Source organism: Amblyraja radiata, chromosome 1 (genome assembly GCF_010909765.2).
Source record: "Amblyraja radiata isolate CabotCenter1 chromosome 1, sAmbRad1.1.pri, whole genome shotgun sequence".
Taxonomy (NCBI): Eukaryota; Metazoa; Chordata; class Chondrichthyes; order Rajiformes; family Rajidae; genus Amblyraja; species Amblyraja radiata.
The window spans coordinates 62798255-62821943 of NC_045956.1; the positions used below are offsets into that span (position 1 = coordinate 62798255).

Sequence of the window (23689 nt, forward strand, 5' to 3'; positions counted from 1 at the left end):
AAAAGGGAGAGGGAGGGAGAGGGAAAAAAAGGGAGAGCGGGAGAGGGAAGAGACTGAGACACAAGAGCAGGTTGAAAAAACGAAGACAACGATAGCTGTTGGAGGCAACGAAAGCTGGCTTGCATAACACTGTACAAGTGAATAACAGAAACAGGCAGATACGGTGTAGTTACATTGATCTGTTTTGCCTGGTTCTTCTTTGTGTTGTTAACGTGTGCCCGCAAAAAAAACCCAACAACAAATAGCACGCAGGAAGCATTTTTGAATTTTTCAGGCAATACCATGAAATTCCAGGAAATTTTGGATTCCATTTAAGGAAAAAATAATGTTGAGGTGTGGAAGCACTGCTATAGGAGCCTCTGCCCCCAAAATGCAGCCAGCATCAGAGACCCACACCACCCTGGTCACGCTCTCACCTCGCTGCTACCATCGGGAAAGTACAGGAGCTTGACAACCATGACGTCCAGGTTCAAGACCATCTTCTTCCCAACCATCAGGCTCATCAACACTGCGCAACACTAACCATAGCAACCATGATCTTCTAAGGACTGTGTCTTTGGTTGTACTAAGCACTTCAGGTTTTCTCTTGCACTAGTATTTGGATTATTTAACATTTGTTTATTGTATGTCTATACATTTATGGGTCTGTTAAACTTCTGAAAGCAGGAATTTCACTGTTCCATTGTTGGTACAAACGATAATTAAACTCTTGTCTTGTCTTGAAAGAAGAGGGGTTAAGGGTGGTGGTGGAGGCAGATACGATAGCAGCATTTAAGAGGCTTTTAGATAGGCACATGGATATGCAGGGAATGCTATGCACTCTGGTGTTGGACATTTTTACCCTGGGTAAAACTGTCTACCCTATCGAAGCCTCTCATAATTTTATATACTTTCATCAGGTCTCCCCTCAACCTCCGGTGTTGCGGGGAAAATAACCCAAGTCTGTCTAACCTGTTCATGTAGCTAAGACCCAGTAATCCTGGCATCATTCTGGTAAACCTCCTCTGCACCCTGGGGTTGAGAGGGAAAAATAAAACAGCCATGATTGAATGGCGGAGTAGACTCGATGGGCCAAATGGCCTACCTCTGCTCTTATGACATGAACTTATAGATCCTATCCAAAGCCTCCGCAGAGGAGTGCTGTAAAGGGGCGACCAGCACTGCACGCAATACACCAATTACAGCCGAGCCAAAGTCCTATCAAACTGCATCATGAGTTCCTGGCTCCAATAATATCTCAATGAAGGCAAACATAACATATGCCATATGAAACGAGAAGAAATGTCTTAATCCACTGGCAGGTGAAACTTGGGGTTCTCTACCGCAGCGTCGCCATGCCGCCCAGCTTCTGTATTATCTGATCTGACTGGATACCATGCAAAACAAAGCTCCTGCGATCTCTCCATTACCCCCCGACACCCTTACTGATCAAGAATCTGTCAATCCCCGCCTTAAATATATCCATTAACTTGGCCTCCCCAGCTGTCTGTGGCAATGAATTCCAGATTCACCACCCTCTGACTAAAGAAATTCCTCCTCATCTCCTTTCTAAAGGTACATCCTTTTATTCGGTGAGTGTGCCCTCTGGTCCCAGACTCTCCCACTAGTGGAAACATCCTCTCCACATCCACGCTATCCAGGCCTTTCACTATCCGATAAGTTTCAATGAGGTCTCGCCTCATCCTTCTAAACTCCAGCGAGTACAGACCAAGTGCCGTCAAACGTCAAAAATGATCCTCAAGATCATTCTCGTGAACCTCCATCAGTCCGCTAGGTCTCATTTTTTTATGCAGGCTCAGGAGATGCTGAAAGAACAGGTGCCAATGGATTAAAGTCAAGGCTATGGTCGGATGCTGCAAGAAAGGAGGCCATTCAGCCCATTGAGACTACAGCCCATTGAGACTATGCAATGCCCATAGCACTTAATTCAGTCAAGTGTTTAGTTTACTTTGTTAATGTCAGGCGTACAACAAAATGCTTTTTATTGCGTGCTATCCAGTCAAAGTCTATACATGATTACAATCAAGCTGTCCATAGTGGGCGGCACAGCAGCGGTAGAGGCCCGATCCTGACTACAGATGCTGTCTGTACGGAGTTTGCACGCTCTCCCTCTGCGTGCTCTGGTTTCCTCCCACAATCCAGACGCACAGGTTTATAGATTAATTGGCTTTGATAAAAACTGTAAATTGTCCCTGGTGTGTCAGATAGTGCTACAGTACTGGGTGATCGCTGGTCGGCGCGGACTCGGTGGGCCGAAGGGCTTACTTCCCCACTGTATGTCTAAAGACGAAAAGTCAGGATAAAGGGCAAGGGTAATAATTTACAGCTTTTAGTGCAAAGATACAATACTGAAGTCTGATAAAGTCTGATTAAAGATAGTTCAAAGGTCCTAATGAGGTAGATGGAAGGTCAGTATAATTCTCTAGATGGTCAGATGTCCCAAAATGAATATTCTTCCTGCCAGCAGCAGAACAACAGGTATGTAAACATAGTACAGTAGATACAATAATAAACAGCAAAGACTGAAGGGGAGTAGCCCCAAAAACAAGCAGAAGCTAAAGATGGCTGCAATACAGGCCTGGCAGAGCATCACCAGAGAAGACACCCAACAACTGGTGATGTCCATGAATCGCAGACTTCAAGCAGTCTTTGCATGCAAAGGATAGACAACAAAATACTAAACATGACCACTTTCATTTACATGACATTGCTGTGTTTATACATAGTCCCCACCATTTCAGGGCACCAAACATTATGTTGCCCTGAAATGGGGGGGGGGGGAAGACTATGTATAGACACTGCTGTCATTTCTACATGGTGAAACTAAAATGTATAAAAATGGCCTTTATTAAAATGTGACAATGTGCACTTTAACCACATGTGATTTTTTTCTATTACAAATCTCAAAGGCAGAGGCAAATAAATAAATGATGGGTCTTTGTCCCAAACATTATGGAGGGCAACGTAGCTGCACTTCTGGCTGTGCCACTCCATTGCCTTTATGGTCACCGGGAGAACATGCAAACATGTCACTGAAACATGTAATCAGGAGAAGTTTGAAAGCACTTTCCTCCTGATTCAGAGACAGTTTCGTCCCAGCTGTTATCAGGCAAGTGAACCACGCCATCACCAACTAGAGAATGGTCCCGAGCTATTATCTACTTCATTGGAGACCCTCAGACTATCTTTAATCTGACTTTATCTTGCACTGAACATTATTCAGGGCACGAAATTAACGGTTGCCCGGGTGCCACTGACCACTCAAAGTGCCGCCTGGCAACCTAAACGGCGAGTCATTTTGCCCGGCTTGGCTACTTGGTTTATACCGAAGTTAAGACACAAAAAACTGGAGTAACTCCGCGGGTCCAGCAGCATCTCTGGAGAAAAGGAACTTGACATTTTGTGTCGGCGACGATTGTGGGAAAGCGTGGCATGACGGAGGGTCCGAGCGAATGTCGGGCCCCGCACAGCAGCAGCGACGGCTCCATCTCCTCCTCCTCCCGCACCCCGCCCGGCCTGATAAAGGCCGCTGCTGCCACTCCGCCAACGTCCGAGGGTGGCCAGAGGCGTCTGGAGTCAGACGGGCGCGGTGCCCCTAGGCCCACAGCCAGCGCAGAGAAGCAGCGCTGCTCAACTCTGCCTGTCCCTGTCTGGATTGAGACTGGGCTGTCGGTGAGACAGGCAGAGATTATAGAGGAGCTCCTCTGGTATCTTTGGGCGAGACAGGCACAGTTGAGCTGCAGTTAGCGCTGCATTGAGCCTCCGAAGCCTAGCGGGTGTGTGTGAGTGTGCGCATGCGCGCGCGGCTGCCCAGATATTCTGTCCGCGGTCCCCTCCATATTTTGATTGCGATTTCCGTGCCTGACAGATGTTGTCCGAGGAGCGTTGGCCTTCCTTCCCACCTCCTCTGCCCCTTCCTCTCTCTCTCTCTCTCTCTTGTACGCCCCCCTCCACTCCCCTTATCCCCTCCTCATCTACTCCCCCCCCCATCTATTCATCCTGCACTGATTCATACACCCCCACCCCGACCCTATTGTGCTGGAAATGTCTTCAGAGCTAACATTGACTATGTTTGATAACGGAATGCAATCAAATATGTTTTAATTCCCAATGTTATTATTTGTTTTAATCCATAAAGATGGATTAATTAAATTGTGAACACGTGAAACATTAAAACCGCAGTGTTCGATTGTCACTGACACGTTATTACAGAATTCATTTTAATGGCAAATCAATGCTCTATATATGGAGTATCAGTACTGTAGTTATTTAATGAGCAACATTCACAACTATACGTTGGAATTATCCAGGTTTTACTTCTACAGTCAGTCATCTACATCACAAATTTGGTCGGGAGATATTTCAGTTGAAATTTTAACATTAATTCTGAAGTGGGAATGATGGAAAAAGCGTTTATCAACAAATTTTTTTTAAATTGTTTATTACAAACTGGGTATCTTCATTGCCACATACATCTAATCTGAATGTCCGGTAATGTAGCGTCTTGACACCTTTAAATATATTTCCAAAAGAACATTTGCTGCATTTATGTCCTTTGGCCATCTCTTGCTAGTTAGTGTAATGTTTAACCTGTCAGATGGGTATAGTCAATTTTAACAGCTATTATCATAAAATGTCTTTACAAAATTCCTTGCAACCTGTATATTTTGTTGTGGATAAATTATGTGGGAGAGTGTTTCTGTACCAATAGCAATAATGACCCAAGCTATGGCCATGTCATGATAATTTTTGGTCCTTCACAGAAAACATGCTTGCATCAACCTTTAGTGTGCATGGTTAAGCATATATGTTATCAAGGTCCAGGATTTATTGACACAGGTTGATCATACGCTGAATAATCCAAACCACATTTTTGTTTGGAAGTGGAAAGAAATAATAAAAATTGCATTAATTGCAATGTGTAAAAAGAGTTGAGATACTGTATTATAATTTTGCTGCATGTCATTGTGGTATATATCATGTCTTGATTAGTGAATATGTTAGTTTGTGACTTTTATTTGAAGCAGAAATAATATGTGAATGCTTCATTGAGCATAATTCCGACTGGTAACTACGCACTTCGTCCGAGCACGCGTCATGCAAGCCATCTTAAATGAGCACCTGTCATTTGGCAACCTAATAAGCTGCCAAGGTTGCCCGGCTGGCAACAGGGAAAAAAAGTTAAGCGAGAGCCCTGTTATTCCCTTTATCATGTATCTGTACACTATGGACGACTTGATTACAATCATGCATAGTTTTTCTGCTGACTGCTTAGCAGGCAACAGAACACGCTTTTCACTGTACCTCGTACACTTGACAATAAACTAAACCAAACAAACTCCACACTGATAGAACCCACTACATTTGGTGTGAAACAAATTACCACTGAAGCAAGATGGAGAGCTTGGGTAAAGAGTCCAAGAGCAGGTGTCAATGCATCTTAGGCAGGGTTAGGGGTGAGTTGAAGGGTGAAGAGCAGAGAGCATGCACGGACAGGCACCAGAATTCAGGATGATTAAGAAGGAACTGCAGGTGCTGGAAAATCAAAGGTAGACAAAAATGCTGGAGAAACTCAGCGGGAGAGGCAGCATCTATGGAGCGAAGGAAATAGGCGACGTTTCGGGTCGAGACCCTTCTTCGTCTGAAGAAGGGTCTCGACCCGAAACGTCGCCTATTTCCTTCGCTCCATAGTTGCTGCCTCACCCGCTGAGTTTCTCCAGCATTTTTGTCTACCTTAGAATTTAGGATGAATTCAGTTACGCCGGAGGAGGGAGCGGTCGAGTTGCTGCCTTATGTGCATTGGAACAAATCCCTGAGGTAACATAGGCATAGAACTTGTGGCAAGGTAAGGCAACTTGTACCTTGGGAAGGTACAACAACAATGAGTCACGTTTTCCAAACGGAACTGGAGGAAATTTTGTTAAAACATAGGCATAAGAACAGGCCATGCAGCCCACCAAGTCCAAGCGGACTAATGATTAACCCATACACCCGGAGAAAATCCACGCGGTCACAGGGAGAACTTACAAAATCCGCGCACACAGCACCCGTAATCAGGATTGTTTCTGGCGCTGTAAGGCAGCAACTCTACCACCGTGCCGTCCCTTGTTGAACACGATGCCCAATTCATCGGATGTGGATCTTCACTGAGTAACTGACATCACAGCCACAAGTGGGTGGTGAGAGGACATTGATTTTACAGACTAACCCACGCTGGCCCATGAATTGCTACAGCAACGTATCTAAGCAAAGCATTGTTCACATTAGTACACAGAACAGAAGCAGGCCCTTTGGCCCACAATGTCCATGTCGAACATGATGCCATTAAACTAATCTCCGCCTATACGCGATCCATATCCCTGCATATCCATGTTATGTAAAAGCCTCTTAAACGTCTATCGTATCTGCCTCTACCACCATCCACCGGCAGCACATTCCTGGCCCAAAAATTGCCACAAACATCTTTAAACTTTGCCCCTCTCACCTTAAAATATGCCCTCTAGTATTGAACTTTTCAATCCTGGGAAAAAGGTTCTGACTGTCTACCATATATCTGCCTCTCATAATTTTATATACTTCTATCAGATCTCCTCTCAATGTCCGATGTTCCAGAGAAAACAATCCAAGTTCATACAACCTCTCCCTGAAGCCAATACCCATTAATCCAGGCAGCATTCTGGTGAACCTCCTCTGCAATGGATCAGTGGTATTTTATTGTTGCAGACACCAAGATACAGTGAAATTTCATTTTTTACATTCAGTAAATTCAGTAAAAATCTTACTATTCCTTAAAATCTCAAGTGTATGAATAGCAAATTACACAGAGGCATTACGCAAGAGTTGCCACATTTCCGTCCCCATCTTTAGACTTTAGATATTCACTGCAGAAAAGGCCCTTCGGCCCACCTAGTGCCGACCAGCGATCACCCCTTACACTAGCACTATCCTACACACCAAGATCAATTTACAATTTTACAGAAACCAATTAACCTACATGCCTGTTCATCTATGGAGCGCAAGAGGAAACGGAGCACCCTGAGAAAACCCATGTGGTCACAGGGAGAACGAACAAACAGCACCCAAAGTCAGGATCGAACCCAGATTTCTGGCACTGTAGGGCAGCAACTCTACCACTGCACCGCCCCTAAGGGGACTACAGGAAGCTGAGGGGTATCCTTATTGAGATGTACACGATCATATGGGGCATGGAGAATGTGAACACCCGGTCTTTTGCCTAGGGTAGAGAATTATATACATATACTAGACTAAGTGGGACCCATTGGGTCCCAGCATCACACAGGAGGGCTGGTCATCCAACGCAATATTCCACCTCTCCACCTATCCTAATATTGGTGGCCAGTTGGGGGGGGGGGGGGGGGGGGGGGGCTTTCTGGAGCGCTAGTATGGGTGTTGTGCGCTGAAGGGACTGGTTTCCAGAGGGCTAGTATGCAAATTGTGCGCCAAATGGATTCTTGGGCTGGCGTCTCAGTCAATCAAGCCGGTTGTGCTGGCAACTCAGTCACTCACGGCTGGTGGGCTGGTAGTTGACTCACGGCTAATCCTTGAAATTCTATTTCAAGCAGGGTATAAGGCCACCAAATTCAAGTGCAGTTTCATACCATTTGAAGTAGGGTGCAGAGCCACTAAAGACAGAGAGTCGTGACCTCTCCCTCCTCCATCTTGCAGAGACTGAGCCACACCCACATTTCCGGGTTTTATAACCCCTCCCCCCCCCACTGGAAAAGGTGTGGTTTTCATGGAGTGATTGACAGGAGAGAGATTCTCAACATTTTTTTTTAAACTAATAACACTTTTATTTTTAATTGATGGGAAGAATTATCTGCACCTGCTCAGCTGAGGGGGACTGAGTAAGATGGCCAAAAATCACAGCCGCAAGTGGTAGCGTTTTATCTCAAATCAATATACAGTGCAAACAGGAAGTAAGTGCATTTACAGTAGTGTCTTTTAACTTCAAGCCATTGCACCCAAGCCACCATCTGCAGTAAGTAGTGCCTTTCAACTTCATGCCACCATTTGCAGCAAGTAGTGTCTTTCAATTTCAAGCCACACCCAAGCCACCATTTGCAGTAAGTAGTGCCTTTCAACTTCAAAGCTCCCAAGCCACCATTTGCAGTAAGTAGTGCCTTTCAACTGCAAGCCAAAGCACCCAAGCCACCATTTGCAGTAAGTAGTGCCTTTCAACTTCAAGCCAAAGCAACCAAGCCACCATTCGCAGTAATAGTGCCTTTCAACTTCAAGCCAAAGCTCCCAAGCCACCATTTGCAGTAATAGTGCCTTTCAACTTCATGCCACCATTTGCAGTAAGTAGTGCCTTTCAACTTCAAGCCAAAGCAACCAATCCACCATTTGCAGTAATAGTGCCTTTCAACTTCATGCCACCATTTGCAGTAAGTAGTGCCTTTCAACTTCAAGCCAAAGCAACCAAGCCACCATTTGCAGTAATAGTGCCTTTCAACTTCATGTCACCATTTGCAGTAAGTAGTGCCTTTGAATTTCAAGACACACCCAAGCCAAGCCAACCGGGGGGGGGGGGGGGGGGGGGGGGGGGGGCGCTTTCTGGAGCGTTAGTATGAACCATTTTAGAACCAATAGACATTTTATTTGCAAGCTTTAGAACCAATAGACATTTTTTGCAAGCTTTAGAACCAATAGACATATTTTTTTGCAAGCTTAGAACCAATAGACATTTTTTTGCAAGCTTAGAACCAATAGACATTTTTGTTTGCAAGCTTAGAACCAATAGAGACACTTTTTGCAAGCTTTAGAACCAATAGACACTTTTTGCAAGCTTTAGAACCAATAGAGACACTTTTGGCAAGCTTTAGAACCAATAGACATTTTTTTGCAAGCTTTAGAACCAATAGACATTTTTTGCGTTAGAACCAATAGACATTTTTTTGCAAGCTTTAGAACCAATAGACATTTTTTTGCAAGCTTTAGAACCAATAGACATTTTTTTTGCAAGCTTTAGAATCAATAGACATTTTTTTGCGTTAGAACCAATAGACATTTTTTTGCAAGCTTTAGAACCAATAGACATTTTTTGCAAGCTTTAGAACCAAGACATTTTTTTGCAAGCTTTAGAACCTATAGAGACACTTTTTGCAAGCTTTAGAACCAATAGACATTTTTTTGCAAGCTTTAGAACCAATACACATTCTGCAAGCATTTTAGAACCACCAAGGGCACTTACATTTGAGTAGACATGTGTTCAGTGTTATTCACAGCTCAGAGAAACGTGACCCTCTGCCTTCCTCCAGCTTGCAGACACTGATTGAGGTACACCACTTCCTGGTTTTATAGTCCCTCCCCCCTGCCGCCAGCGGGGGCAGCAGAGAGAATGGGGAATTTTGTAAAAACATTAATATCTCTGCCATTTTTAATCGACGGGGAAGATCCTCGGCACACATGCGGCGGAGGGGGGCTCTGAGCAAGGTGGCCAAAAATGACGGCCGTAGGTGGCGGCGTTCTCTCGGAAATCGCAGCACAGATCGCCAAAACCGGTCAAGAACAGAGTTTTAGTAATATAGAAGATATATACTTTAAGTTTCAAAGTTCTTAAAAATGTTGAGTTTCGGCTTATTAAATCTTGCAAACTGATCCAAGAAAGATGTCTGCTTGCACAATAACTATCAGGTCACCTTCTGCACTTTCCTGCATTTGTGCAAACAAAAGCTTTCAAAGGGCAGATTTACTGGTTTCAGAATATCCTGGTTGTCCATCTATAGGAAGAATGTCATTCAGTTGGGAAGGGTGCAGAAGAGATTCACCAGGGAGTTACGTGGTCTTGTGGGCTTGAATTATAGGGAGAGGTTGGATTGGCTGGTTGACACAGTGCTGCTGTGTCAACCAGCTGCTACCTTACAGTGCCAGAGACCCAGGTTCAATCCTGATTATGGGTGCTGTCCATACAGAGTTTGTACATTCTCCACCTGGAATTTCTCTGGTTTCCTCCAACACTCCAAAGACATGCTGGTTTGTAGGTTAATTGGCATAGGTAAAATAGTAAATTGTCCCTAGTGTATCAGATAGTATTAGTGTATGGGGAGATCACGCTGGTCAGTATGGACTTGGTGGGCCAGAGGGCCTGTTTCTGTGCTGTATCTCTAAAGTCTAAAGTAAAGGCTGGGACTCCAAAGAAAAAAGACAATAGACAATAGACAATAGCTGCAGGAGCAAGCCATTTGGCCCTTCAAGCCAGCACCGCCATGCAATGTGATCATGGCTGATCATCCCCAATCAGTACCCCGTTCCTGCCTTCTCCCCATATCCCCTGACTCCGCTATCTTTAAGTGCCCTATCTAGCTCTCTCTTGAAAGCATCCAGAGAACCTGCCTCCACTGCCCTCTGAGGCAGAGAATTCCACAGACTCACCACTCTCTGAGAAAAAGTGTTTCCTCGTCTCCGTTCTAAATGGCTTACTCCTTATTCTTAAACTGTGGCCCCTGGTTCTGGACTCCCCCAACATCGGGAATATGTTTCCTGCCTCTAGTGTGTCCAAGCCATTAACAATCTTATATGTTTCAATGAGATGCCCTCTCATCCTTCTAAACTCCAGAGTGTACAAGCCCAGCTGCTTCATTCTCTCAGCATAATATAACAGTCCCGCCATCCTGGGAATTAACCTTGTAAACCTACGCTGCACTCACTCTTTGTCCTTTGGAGTGAAGAAGGTAGAGGGGTGTCCTTATTGAGGTGTACAAGATCATGAGGGGCATGGATAAAGTAAGCACTCACAGTCTTACCCCACCCCCCCTCAGAGTAGAGGATAAAGCAAGAGAGCATAGGCTTAAGATGAAAGGGGAGATATTGAAGAGGGACCTCAGGGGCAACGTTTTCCACTCAGAGGGTAGTCCGTATCCGGAACAACCTGCCCGAGGAAACTATAGAAGCAGATATAATTACGACTTTTGGACATTAGGACAGCTATAGGGACAGGAAAGGTTTAGAGGGTTATACACCACATGCAGGCAAATAGGATCAGCTCAATATGTCACGTTAGCCAGCATGGACAAGTTGAGCCAAGGAGCCCATTTCCATACAGCTCCATGACTAATAAATAGAAGAGCACATCTCTTTGAAGAAATTGCCTGTTACAAATTAATTGCTTTTCCCCCAGAAGTAGAACAATAGTGTTGGCCAATATGAGGCAATGGATATGGTGCAGGTGGCAGGTTCAGATTTACGGATCATTGGGCATATAGGGATGTGGGAGTCCAAGTTCATAACTTCTCAAATGTAGCAACACAAATTTAGTTTATTATTGTCACGTATACCAACGTCGTAAAAAGTTGGGGCAAGTTTTTGATTAAATACACAGAGTGGTGGGTGCCTGGAATGCATTGCCAGGGATGGTGGTGGAGGCAGATATGATGGTGGCATTAAAGAGACTTTTAGACATATGGACATGCAGGGAATGGAATATGGAGTCCACTTTCAATCTGAAATCCCCGAAGAAGGGTCCCGACCCGCAAAGTCACTTATTCCTTGTCTCCAAAAATGCTGCCTGACCCACTGAGTTACTCCAGCATTTTTGTATCCATCTTCGGTGTAAACCTGCATCTGCCGTTCCTTCCTACATTTTTAGATAAACACACGGATATGCAGGGAATGGAGAGATATGGAGCATATACAGGCAGAGGAAAATTGTTTAATTTGCATCATGTTCACCACAGATGCTGTGCTGTACTGCATGATATGTTACTACTGTTCTGACCATCAACACAGGTGCCCTGTAGGTTTGCGTACTTATCCTCTGCTCTGCTCTCTTTACACACACACACACACACACTATGTGGCTAAGTACAGCTCCAATGACATCAATACACTCGCCGATGACACCACTATGGCGGCTGAAACGCAGATGGTGATGAGTCAGCATGTTGGAGGGAGATAGAACATCTGGCTAGGTGGTGGCTCAAAAACAACTTGATGGGTAGGCTGTGGAGAGAGTTAACAGCTTCAAGTTCCTGGGCATTAACATCTGGGATGGCCCGATCTGGGCCCATCACAGAAATAGAGTCATACAGCGTGGGAACAAGCCCATCGGCCCAACTTGCTCACTCGCCTCAACCTATCCAATCCATGTATCTGTCCAAGGGCGGCACGGTGATGCAGCGGTAGAGTTGTTGTCTTACACCGCTAGAGACCCGGGTTTGATCTTGACTATGAGTGCTGTCTGTATGGAGTTTGTATGTTCTCTCTGTGACTGTGTGGGCTTTCTCCGGGTGTTCCAGTTTCCTCCCACACTCCAAAGACATACAGGTTTGTAGGTTAATTGGCTTCAGTTAAATTGTCTCTAGTGTGTAGGATAGTGCTAGTGTACTGGGTGATCGCTGGTTGGAAGAGGTCCTGATTCTGCACTGCAAGTCTAAAGTCAACCAACATGCCCCATCTACACTAGTCCTACATGCTTGGACCATATCTCTCTAAACCTATCCCATCCATGTACCTACCCAAATATCACTTAAACGTATGATAATACATGCCTTAACTATCTGCTCTGGCAGCTCGTTTTATATACCCAGTCCCCTTTGTGTAAAAAGGTTACCCTTCAGGTTCCTATTATATCTCCCCTCTCCCACTCCTAAGATGTGATCACCAAGAAGGCTCACGAGTATCTCTACTATCTTAGAAATTTATGATTCTTCATGTCGCCAAATACATAAATTTCTACAGACGTACCATTGACAGTATCCCGACTGGTTGCATCATGCCTGGTACAGCAACTCCAGCGCACAGGAACGCAAGAGACTGCAGAGTGGTGGACTCAGATGGGTCCATCACAGGCACAGCCCTCCCCACCATCGAAAGCATCTGTACCAGTCGCTACCTCAAGAAGGCATCATCTATCATTAAGGATCCCCACCATCTGGGTCAGGCCCTCTTCTCCCTGCTACTGTCAGGCAGGAGGTACAGAAACTACTTTCCAACAACCTCAGGTTGTTGAACTGACCTGCACAGCCCTAATCCTACTTCAGCAACGGAACACTAAGGACCATCTCCAGCACTACCGTGGACTTTTTTCTAATTGTGTTTTATTTTCACTATCACATAGAATATATGTGTGATTTACACATCATTTGAGTTTGTGTGTGTCTGAGTCGATAGAAACATAGAAAATAGGTGCAGGGGGAGGCCATTCGGCCCTTCGAGCCAGCACCACCATTCATTGCGATCATGGCTGATCATCCTCAATCATTAACCCGTGCCTGCCTTCTCCCCATATCCCTCGACTCCACTAGCCCCATGAGCTCTATCTAACTCTCTCTTAAATCCATCCAGTGATTTGGCCTCCAGTGCCCTCTGTGGCAGGGAATTCCGTAGATTCACAACTCTCTGGGTGAAAACGTTTTTTCTCACCTCAGTCTTAAATGGCCTCCCCTTTATTCTTAGACTGTGGCCCCTGGTTCTGGACTCTCCCACATTGGGAACATTTTTCCTGCATCTAGCTCGTCCAGTCCTTTTATAATTTTATATGTTTCTATAAGATTCCCCCTCAGCCTTCTAAACTCCAGTGAATACAAGCCTAGTCTTTTCAATCTTTCCTCATATGACAGTCCCGCCATCCCAGGGATCAATCTCGTGAACCTACGCTGCACTGCCTCAATCACAAGGATGTCCTTCCTCAAATTAGGAGACCAAAACTGTACACAATACTCCAGATGTGGTCTTACCAGAGCCCTATATAACGACAGAAGAACCTCTCTACTCCTATACTGAAATCCTCTTGTTATGAAGGCCAGTATTCCATTAGCTTTCTTCACTGCCTGCTGTACCTGCACGCCAACTTTCAGTGACCGGTGTACAAGGACACCCAGGTCTCACTGTACCTCCCCCTTACCTAATCTAACCCCATTGAGATAATCTGCCCCCTTGTTTTTGCCACCAAAGTAGATAACCTCACATTTATTTATATTATACTGCATCTGCCACGCATCTGCCCATTCACTCAACCGGTCCAGGTCACCCTGCAACCTCCTAACATCCTCTTTACAGTTCACACTGCCACCCAGCTTTGTGTCATCCGCAAACTTGCTAGTGTTGCTCCAAATTCCCTCTTCCAAATCATTAATATATATGGTGAACAGTTTTTGGTAAAGAGCAATCCGAGCCTTGCGGCACTCCACTCGCCACTACCTGCCATTCTGAAAAGGACCCGTTCACTCCTACTCTTTGCTTCCTGTCTTCCAACCAATTTTCTATCCACGTCAACACCCTACCCTCAATACCATTGCGCTCTAATTTCAGTCACCAGTCTCCCGTGGCTACGCTGTGATGTTGCTGCAATGATACTGATTGTACCTGTACCTCACCATTGTCATGCAGTTGACAATAAATTTGACTATATTCATGAAAGGAATTTGCTCAATGACACTTTCCCAAAAACATAGTCATACCGTGTGGAAACAGATCCTTTGGCCCAACATGCCCCATCTACACTTGTCCCACCTGCCTGCGTTTGGCCCATATTCCTCTAAACCTGTCCTTTCCATGTACCTGTCCAAACGTTTTTTAAATGTTGTGACAGGACCAGCCACAACTACCTCCTCCGGCAACTCATTAAATACACCCACCACACTTTGTGTAAAACAAAAGTTGCCCCTCGGGTTCCTAGTAAATATTCTCCCCCAGTGTAATGACCCCAGGGGTCATACAGTGCCCTGCATAGTGTTTGGGACAAAGACCCATCGTTTATTTATTTGCCTCTGTACTCCACAATTTGAGATTTGTAATAGAAAAAAAATTACATGTGGTTAAAGTGCACTTTGTCAGATTTTATTAAAGGCTATTTTTATACATTTTGATTTCACCATGTAGAAATTACAGCTGTGTTTATACATAGTCCCCCATTTCAGGGCACCATAATGTTTGGGACACATGGTTTCACAGGCGTTTGTATTTGCTCAGGTGTGTTTAATTGCCTCCTTAATGCAGGTATAAGAGAGCTCTCAGTCACCTTTGGAACCTTTTATTTTATCAACATGAGGACCAAAGTTGTGCCAATGAAAGTCAAAGAAGCCATTATGAGACTGAGAAACAAGAATAAAACTGCTAGAGACATCAGCCAAACCTTAGGATTACCAAAATTAAATGTTTGGAACATCATTAAGAAGAGAGCACTGGTGAGCTTACTAATCGCAAAGGGACTGGCAGGCCAAAGAAGACCTCCACAGCTGATGACAGAAGAATTCTCTCTGTAACCTCTTCAGGAGTCAGGTGTACATTTGTCAATGACCACTGTCCGCAGAAGACTTCATGAACAGAAATACAGAGGCTACACTGCAAGATGCAAACCACTGGTTAGCCGCAAAAATAGGATGGCTGGGCTACAGTTTGCCAAGAGGTACTTAAAAGAGCAATCACAGTTCTGGAAAAATGTCTTGTGGACAGATGAGACGAAGATTAATTTATATCAGAGTGATGGCAAGAGCAAAGTATGATGGAGAGAAGGAACTGCCCAAGATCCAAAGCATACCACCTCATCTATGAAACACGGTGGGGGGGGGGTTTAATGGCCTGGGCATGTATGGCTGCTGAAGGTACTGGCTCACTTATCTTCATTGATGATACAACTGCTGATGGTAGTAACATAATGAATTCTGAAGTGTATAGACACATCCTATCTGCTCAAGCTTAAACAAATGCCTTGATTGACTTGAGTGGCCAAGTTAATCACCCAATCCGATATGCAGAAGAGAAAACTGAAGGGGACTAGCCCCCAAAATAAGCATAAGCTTATTTATGGAATTCCCTGCCACAGAGGGCAGTGGAGGCCAAATCACTGGATGGATTTAAGAGAGAGTTATATAGAGCTCTAGGGGCTAGTGGAGTCAAGGGATATGGGGGAGAAGGCAGGCACGGGTTATTGATAGGGGACGATCAGCCATGATCACAATGAATGGCGGTGCTGGCTCGAAGGGCCGAATGGCCTCCTCCTGCACCTATTTTCTATGCTTCTAAGCCAAGATGGCTGCAATAGAGGCCTGCCAGAGCATCACCAGAGAAGACACCCAGCAGCTGGTGATGTCCATGAATCACAGACTTCAAGCAGTAATTGCATGCAAACGATATGCAACAAAATACTAAACACAACTCCTTTAATTTACATGACATTGCTGTGTCCCAAACATTATGGTGCCCTGAAATGGGGGACAATATATAAACGCTGCTGTAATTTCTACATGGTGAAACCAAAATGTATAAAAACGACCTTTATTAAAATCTGACAATGTGCACTTCAACCACATGTGATTTTTTCTATTACAAATCTCAAACTGTGGAGTACGGAGGCAAATAAATAAATGATGGGTCTTTGTCCCAAACATTATGGAGGGCGCTGTATAATAATGTGATTGTTTCCCTGCAACTGTTTCTGATACCAGTTTCTTTAATTAAAAACTTGTGGGAAGATTTAAACAGGTCTCTTGGTTTCTGGATACCAGTTAACACATCTTAACCAATAGGTTTTTATAATCAACATTTTATTTTTTAGAACTATGATTTGCTACGTTATTATGTGGATTCTTGTGAAGAAATTCATCTAGCGATGATAGATTTTGGTAAAATCCAAACTGCATTCAACCCCACCATTAAATATGCAACACCTTGGCCTACAAGCCATTTGTTATTTCCAAGGGTCACAATTATTTTTCCTACACTGATACACTGACAAAACAAAAATCCGGAAGAGATGACGGTGCAGAATGCAGGTCTCACCTGCCCGCGATTGATTGACAGTTGAACCGAGCCCGGTAGCGGGGGTTGATTGACAGTTGAAACGTGCCCGGGGATTGATTAACTGCTCCGCTCAACCCCAACTCCAACACTGGGAAAAATAAAGCCTCGGCCTTTATTTTTTTGTAGTACAGCCTCATAGCTTTTTTTAACAAATGCTGCATTCTCACCTTTTGCCTCGATACTTGGGTATAATTTCTCCGCTTTGTTCAAGAATTTCAGCGCCTTGTCGTGTTCGCCATTCTGCAGCGCTTTCCGGGCTATTCTCAAGCACTTATCCGCTTCGTCTCTGTTCCCTTCCATCTTTTAAACCCCTTTACGCCTCGCCCGGCGACTCAACCAGGAAATGAGCAGATTCCTCACGCACACGCAAGCAGCCAGTATCAGAGGGCAAAGGGATCCGGCACAGCACTCCTCGTAGCAGGTGCACTCTATGCTTGAAATGAATTTACCTCTAGTTATTTGAAAAAAATAAAACACATTTGCTTTTTTTTTGCTGGGTGGCGAAATGCAGGTTTCGAATCGCCTAGTCCTCGCCCTCTGTCCCGCATTCGCCGCACCAATGAGAGGCAACTGTACCAGATTTGCTAGTCCCCGCCTTATTGATGCCAGAGCTGTTATTAATGTAAGCAGAATGCTGAGCTGCCTACCGGAGAGATTGGCATGTTGGAAGGGGGAGTGAGAAGTCTTCCCATCTCAAACGTCAGTCACAGAACAGTTTCTTTTCTCCCCCAACCAACAAAACTAACCCCCCGACCAAGCAATCCAAAATGTTGTAAAGCATTGATTTGATTAGTAAGGGTGTCAGGCGTTATCCGGAGAAAGCGGGAGAATGGGGTTGAGAGGGAAAGATAGATCTACCATGATTGAATGGCAGAGTGTTCTCGATGGGCCGAACGGCCTAATACTGCTCCTAGAACTTATGAAAAACCCACGGGTCAGTCAGTATCCATTGAGAAAGTCAACATTTTGGATAAATAACCTTTCAAAACTTAATATTAACAGTACTATTAACTATTTCAGAAATAATATTTTGGAACAGTTCAGAAATAATATTTATCCAAAATATTGACTATTGGTATTAATAGGTATTGATCCTGTTTCACACCAGCTTCAGTCTGAAGAAGGGTCCTGACCTGAAACTTGTCTGGCCATTCCCTCAGATACTGCCTGACCAGCTTCAAGTTCTTCAGCGTTAATGTCTGCAATTGGGTAGAGGTGAATCGGACAGTATCCTAGTTTACAGAAGAACCGGCCAGAAGTTTGATAACAGAGGGAAAGAAGCTGTTCTTTGGTCTGGTGACGCACGCTTTCAAGCTTCTGCACCTTCTGTAAGGTGGGAGCAGAGAGAAGGAATGACGGGGGTGGGACAGAGACAGGCCTTTAATTGTGTTTGCTGTATTCCAGAGGCAGCCTAGTGTAGATGGAGTCAATGATGGGGAGTCTGGTCTGTGTGATAGACGGCTACATGTTCAACTTTCTGTAATTGCTACCAAGTTGTGACGCAACCAAATCAAGCTGTGATGCACACCAACAGTTTGCTTTCTATGGTGCATCCGCAGATGTTTGTAAAAGTCATTAGATGTGCCAAATTTCCATAGTCCTTCTTGGGAAGTAGAGGTGTTGATGTGACTTTTTGGCTGTTGCCTCATTGTGAGTGTGTAGGCTGGACCAAGGGAGAAGTATCATGGCTCAGGGCCTGTATTTGGAGTTTAGAAAGATGAGGGGGGGATCTCATCTAAACCTACCGGATAATGGAAGCCCGAGATAGAAAGGATATGGAAAGGATGTCTCCAATAATGGGAGTAGAACCAAAGGACACCCTCAGAATAAAAGGATGCACCTTCAAAATGGAGATGAGGCGGAATTTCTTTAGTTGGAGTGTGGTGAATCTGGAATTCATTGCAAGATTCAACACAACAGATCAATGGTGGATGCGATCTCGCTAGGTCTCCACTCTGCTCTGGACCACAACAAAAACTCATATGTCAGGCTGTTATTCATTGACTGCAGCTCGGCATTTAATACCATCATCCCCTCCAAGCTGGTTACCAAGCTCTCAGATCTGGGTCTCTGTGCATCCCTCTGCAATTGGATCCTCGACTTCCTCATCCACAGACCAGTCTGCCCATATTGGTGGAAATGTGTCAGCCTCGATAACAATCAGCAAGGGAGCATCTCAAAGCTGCGTGCTCAGCCCCCTGCTTTACTCACTCTATACTCACGACTGCATAGCCGGACATAGTGCAAACTCCATCATCAAGTTCGCCGACGACACCACTGTTGTGGGACAAATCACTGATGGTGACAAGTCGGAGTATAGAAGTGAGATTGACCGATTGACCAAATTGTGCCAGCACAATAACCTGGCTCTCAACACCAGCAAAACCAAGGAACTGATTGTGGACTTTGGAAGGGGTAGGATAGGGACCCACAATCCTGTTTATATCAACGATGGTGGAAAGGTCAAGAACTTCAAATTCCTGGCGTAAGTTATTGGAGCAAATCCTCCAAAATTATGGAAGAACTCGGGGAGAGGACCAGGACATTTTTAAAACGGACTTGCTGGCTGCAAAGGAAAAACCCCCAATCCACAGAAGGACCTAATTAAAACCTGTCTGTGGGCCTGGGCATTACATGACTATGCGAATGGTGTGAACAGGAAAGGCCGGGACGGAGATAACGAGATTATCTTAGAAAAACAAAGGAAGGAACCGAGCCTCAGCAGACGGGGGTAAACAGCCCAGCAGCAAGACAATCACCATCGTAAATGGCCCATCCACCGGGACAATGGGAGCCCATCCAGGTGATGGGATAACGATCATGCTGAGGCATCGTGACATCAGCAAACCCATTATCATCGGAAGCCTATTGTTCATGCCAGATCGAAACTGGGAATGATCAAAAGACCCTTTTGTCCAGAGAACCACCTGGGAGGTTTCAAGGGAGAAACTCGGGTATAAAAGGGACAGTCAAGCAAGAACTCGCTCTTTTCTGTTGGACGGCTCCTGCCCCAGCAACGATCTAGCTGTAAGTACCCCCAGACGACCTGGTGAAGTTCCCGAAATAGGATAGAAGTTGAGAGAAGAAGGGGAAAGGGGGTGCATCTGTAATTAAAATTGTGTAAAGTAAGTTTTTACGACGTGCCCGATAATTTTCTTTCCATAGTCTTAGTTTAAAGCATAAGTTTAGCCACGTATTATGTAGTGTTGGTGAGATTCGATTTCTCATTGTTTAATAAAGCCTGTAAATTTTAGACTTGCTTTGAGTCCGTCTTGGTTTCTGTTTTCTCTCATCAGCACGCTCTGGTCAAGTCAACCTTTTATCATATCCCACCATAATTCCGAGGTCTAGAACCCAGGGGAACCCCTTTTTTGTATTCTCTCTTGGGAACCGCTCGAGTGGAGTGGTGGCCGTTTGACCCACCGACAAGGGAGAGAATCACTCGGGCAGTTGGGCCCAAAGTGGAGTAAAGGAAACCAAACCCCTACACTGGGGGTGCATATTTCCAAAGATCTTTCCTGGACCCAGCACACTGGTGCAATTATAAAGAAAGCACATCAGCACCTCTACTTCCTGAGAAGATTACGGAGAGTTGGTATGTCAAAGAGGACTCTCACGAACTTCTACAGGTGCACAATAGAGAGCATGCTGACTGGTTGCATCGTGGCTTGGTTCGGCAACTTGAGCGTCCAGGAGCGGAAAAAAATGCAGAAAGTTGTGACCACTGCCCAGTCCATCATCGGCTCTGACCTCCCCACCATCGAAGGGATCTATCGCAGTCGCAGCCTCAAAAAGGCAGCCAACATCATCAAGGACCCACACCATCCTGACCACACACTCATCTCTCCGCTGCCATTAGGTAGAAGGTACAGAAGCCTGAAATCTGGTACATCCAGGTTCAGGAACAGCTTCTTACCCACAGCCATCAGGTTATTAAACTCGCCATCATACAAACTGAACTATAATAGCCTATTGCACTTTACGTTTATTTAGGTATATATATATATATATATATATATATATATATATATGCTATATAGACACACTGAACTGTTCTGTATTTATGCTTACAATATTCTGTTGTGCTGCAGCAAGCAAGAATTTCATTGTCTTATCGGGGACACATGACAATAAACTCTCTCGACTCTTGACTTGACATGGATGTGGACGGCAAGACATTGGGTGTTTTTAAGGCGGAGATTGATAGATTCTTGATTAGTAATGGTGTCAAAGGTTGTGGGGAGGCACCAAGGTGGGGTGGGGGAAGCATAGGAAAGAGACAGTATGGGGGCATTACTATAAATTGGTGAATTCTCCTTTTTATCAGTCCAATTCTTTGGATGCAGGGCCATTGTTTGAGGGGAGCTTAGGCTCACTAAACTAGGGTTCTGAAGGAGAGAAAGGTACAAAATTCTGACACGGGTAGGTAGGATGGATGTGGGGAGAATGGTTCCCTTTACTGGAGGAGCTACAACAAAGGGGCCACTGTCCCACAGTTGGCAGTCAGGACTTTGAAATGCAGCAAGGGAGCTATGGACATAGCCCAGTCCATTACACAGAATATTCTTTCCTGTGCAGTTATTCCTTGTGACTGAGTGGTGGCACATTACTGAAGCAGGTGCACCAGCCCAGCCACCCAGGTTTGATACTTAACAATTTGTTAATTGGGTGCCTGTGCCCAGTGTGTAAGTGAGGGATAAAATCTGGGGAGTGTTACATAGAAAAATAGGTAGAGTAGGCCATTCAATATGATCATGGCTGACCATCTAAAATCAGTACCCCGTTCCTGCTTTTCGCCCCATATTCCTTTAGCCCCTAGAGCTAAATCTAACACTCTTGAAAAGAATCACAGTAGAAATAGGCCCTTTACCCCAACTAATCCATGCTGACCAGGATTCCCCAAACATTCAATGAAGTGGCCTCCACTGCCTTCTATGGCAGAGAATAGTAAGATTAAACGAGAACTTACCAGTTTGAAGTTTGATCTTTATTTTATGAGGAGGAACGTTGAGGGAATACGTGAAGAACCCCGCTAGGACGCATGCGTGTCATTCTTCAAAGCAGCGGTGTGAAATCACAGATAACTGTAATGACTAAACATAGTAAGATTAGAGAAGAGATACCAGTTGAGTATATGATCAAGGGTGGGAGCGGAGGGCACGTATTCCCTCAACGTTCCTCCTCATAAAATAAAGATCAAACTTCAAACTGGTAAGTTCTCGTTTAATCTTACTATTTTACTTCGGAGTCACGTGAGTGACTACGTGAAGATTTTAATTTCTGTGATTTCATGCCGTGGAACGAGTCCATGCATCACATCTGCCTTGATTATGGGAAGAATAGTGTTAACATCATTAGATATCAATATGATATTGAAACAACGAAAATTTTATTAACACCAAATCATAGCCCCTATTTATGGGGTAAAATCATATTACAGAACTTAAAAGTGTTTCTGCAAATGTTCCAGGTTCAATGACTGGTTTATTATAAAATCGTTGGAACGTTCTTTCCGTTGACCATCCTGCAGTCTTGAGGATTTGGTCCATTGGAACATCCAACTGTATTGCTGCTGATATAGCTGCAGTCCTGGTGGAGTGAGATTTTAAAATGTTAGTATCTACTCCCGCCTTTATTAGGACCTGTTTTAGCCATCTTGAGATGGTCTGGACTGTCACTTTTTTGTGTGGCTGTTTGTGGCTGATTAACAGTGCCATTTCTTTGCCTCTGATAATTCTTGTATGTTCCATATATAATAGTAAGTGAGTTACTATACAGAGACGATCATCCGTTGGGTAGGCCTGGAACTCTATTTTTTGCCCTGCTGATCCCTGTCTGTTCTGTTTAATTAATTCATGGATATGAAAAGTCAAATTCCCAGATGAAATAGTCAAGTTGTCCAGCCTTAGTTTTTGTAGTGACTGGACCCTTTGTGCCGTGACCAAAGCCATCAGCATGACCGTTTTCATCGTTAGTGTCTGTAGGGACAGAGCTGTAGGTGGAGACCAGTTTCTCAACATAGTCAATTCAATGCTCACATCCCAAATTTGGGTGTACCTGGTTCTTGGGGGATTAGTATTGAAAATGCCCCTCATGAGTTTGGTTACCAGGGGGTGTGTCCCTACAGAATGCCGCTCTGTTCCTTGCCACAGGTCGTTTGACAGAGCACTTCTAGCGCAGTTGATGGCACTATAGCTGAGGCCCTCATCATAGTGGAGGTTTGCCAAAAATTCCAGAACAGACGGAATGTTGTTTGATCTGTGGTTGAGGTTATTGTCGTGACAGTACTTCCCCCATTTCTTGATGTGTACCAAGTACTGTTTTTTGGTGGACTGTCTGTGGGCCGATGCAATCATATCCATTGTTCGGTCCGTCAGTCCCAGGTGTTGTAGTGGCGCTTTCAAATTCTACAAATTAATAGGTTTTTGTATGATTATGACAGGGGTGACTTTCCTGTGTCACCGGATGGACCAGTAAACTTGGTCTATGATGGATGGTGATGCATGGTTCTAATACCATGTCTTGTATCACCGGGATCCATGGTTGAGCAGCGAAAATGCATCTGTTGCTGCTGCCCCGGGTCTGGTTCCCATGAAACATAATTTGATAACTGGTGATTAAGCCTGGATGCGAAAAGATCGATATCTGGTGTTCCATACCGTGCTGTAATTTCAGCAAATACATTTTTATCCAACATCCATTCAGTGTTTTCATTGAATTTGTGTGACCTGGTGTCTGCCACTAAATTTAGTTTACCTGGTAAGTAGGTAGCTGATATCCAAATATTTCTCTGGATACACCATTGCCAAATTGTGTTGGCCAGATTGTCACATGATGTCGATTTATTTCCACCCATATGGTTGATATATGCCACCATGGTGGTGTTGTCAATTTGTAGTCTAACATGCTGGTGATTTAACCCAGAACA

At 44.5% G+C, this 23689-nt stretch overlaps 1 protein-coding gene across 2 annotated transcripts in view; it reads right to left on the reverse strand.

The window, feature by feature from the left end:
* dnajb14 (DnaJ heat shock protein family (Hsp40) member B14) overlaps positions 1-17296 on the reverse strand; it is a 37350-nt gene extending 20054 nt beyond the window's left edge. Inside the window, exon 1 of one of the 2 annotated variants that reach the window (XM_033022882.1) lies at positions 16929-17296. In XM_033022882.1, the coding sequence (XP_032878773.1) occupies positions 16929-17061 (133 nt within the window). In that variant the 5' untranslated portion in view covers positions 17062-17296. The remainder of the gene's footprint in view (positions 1-16928) is intronic. The other variant, XM_033022891.1, reaches the window with a different exon arrangement.
* Positions 17297-23689: the final 6393 nt, after the last annotated feature.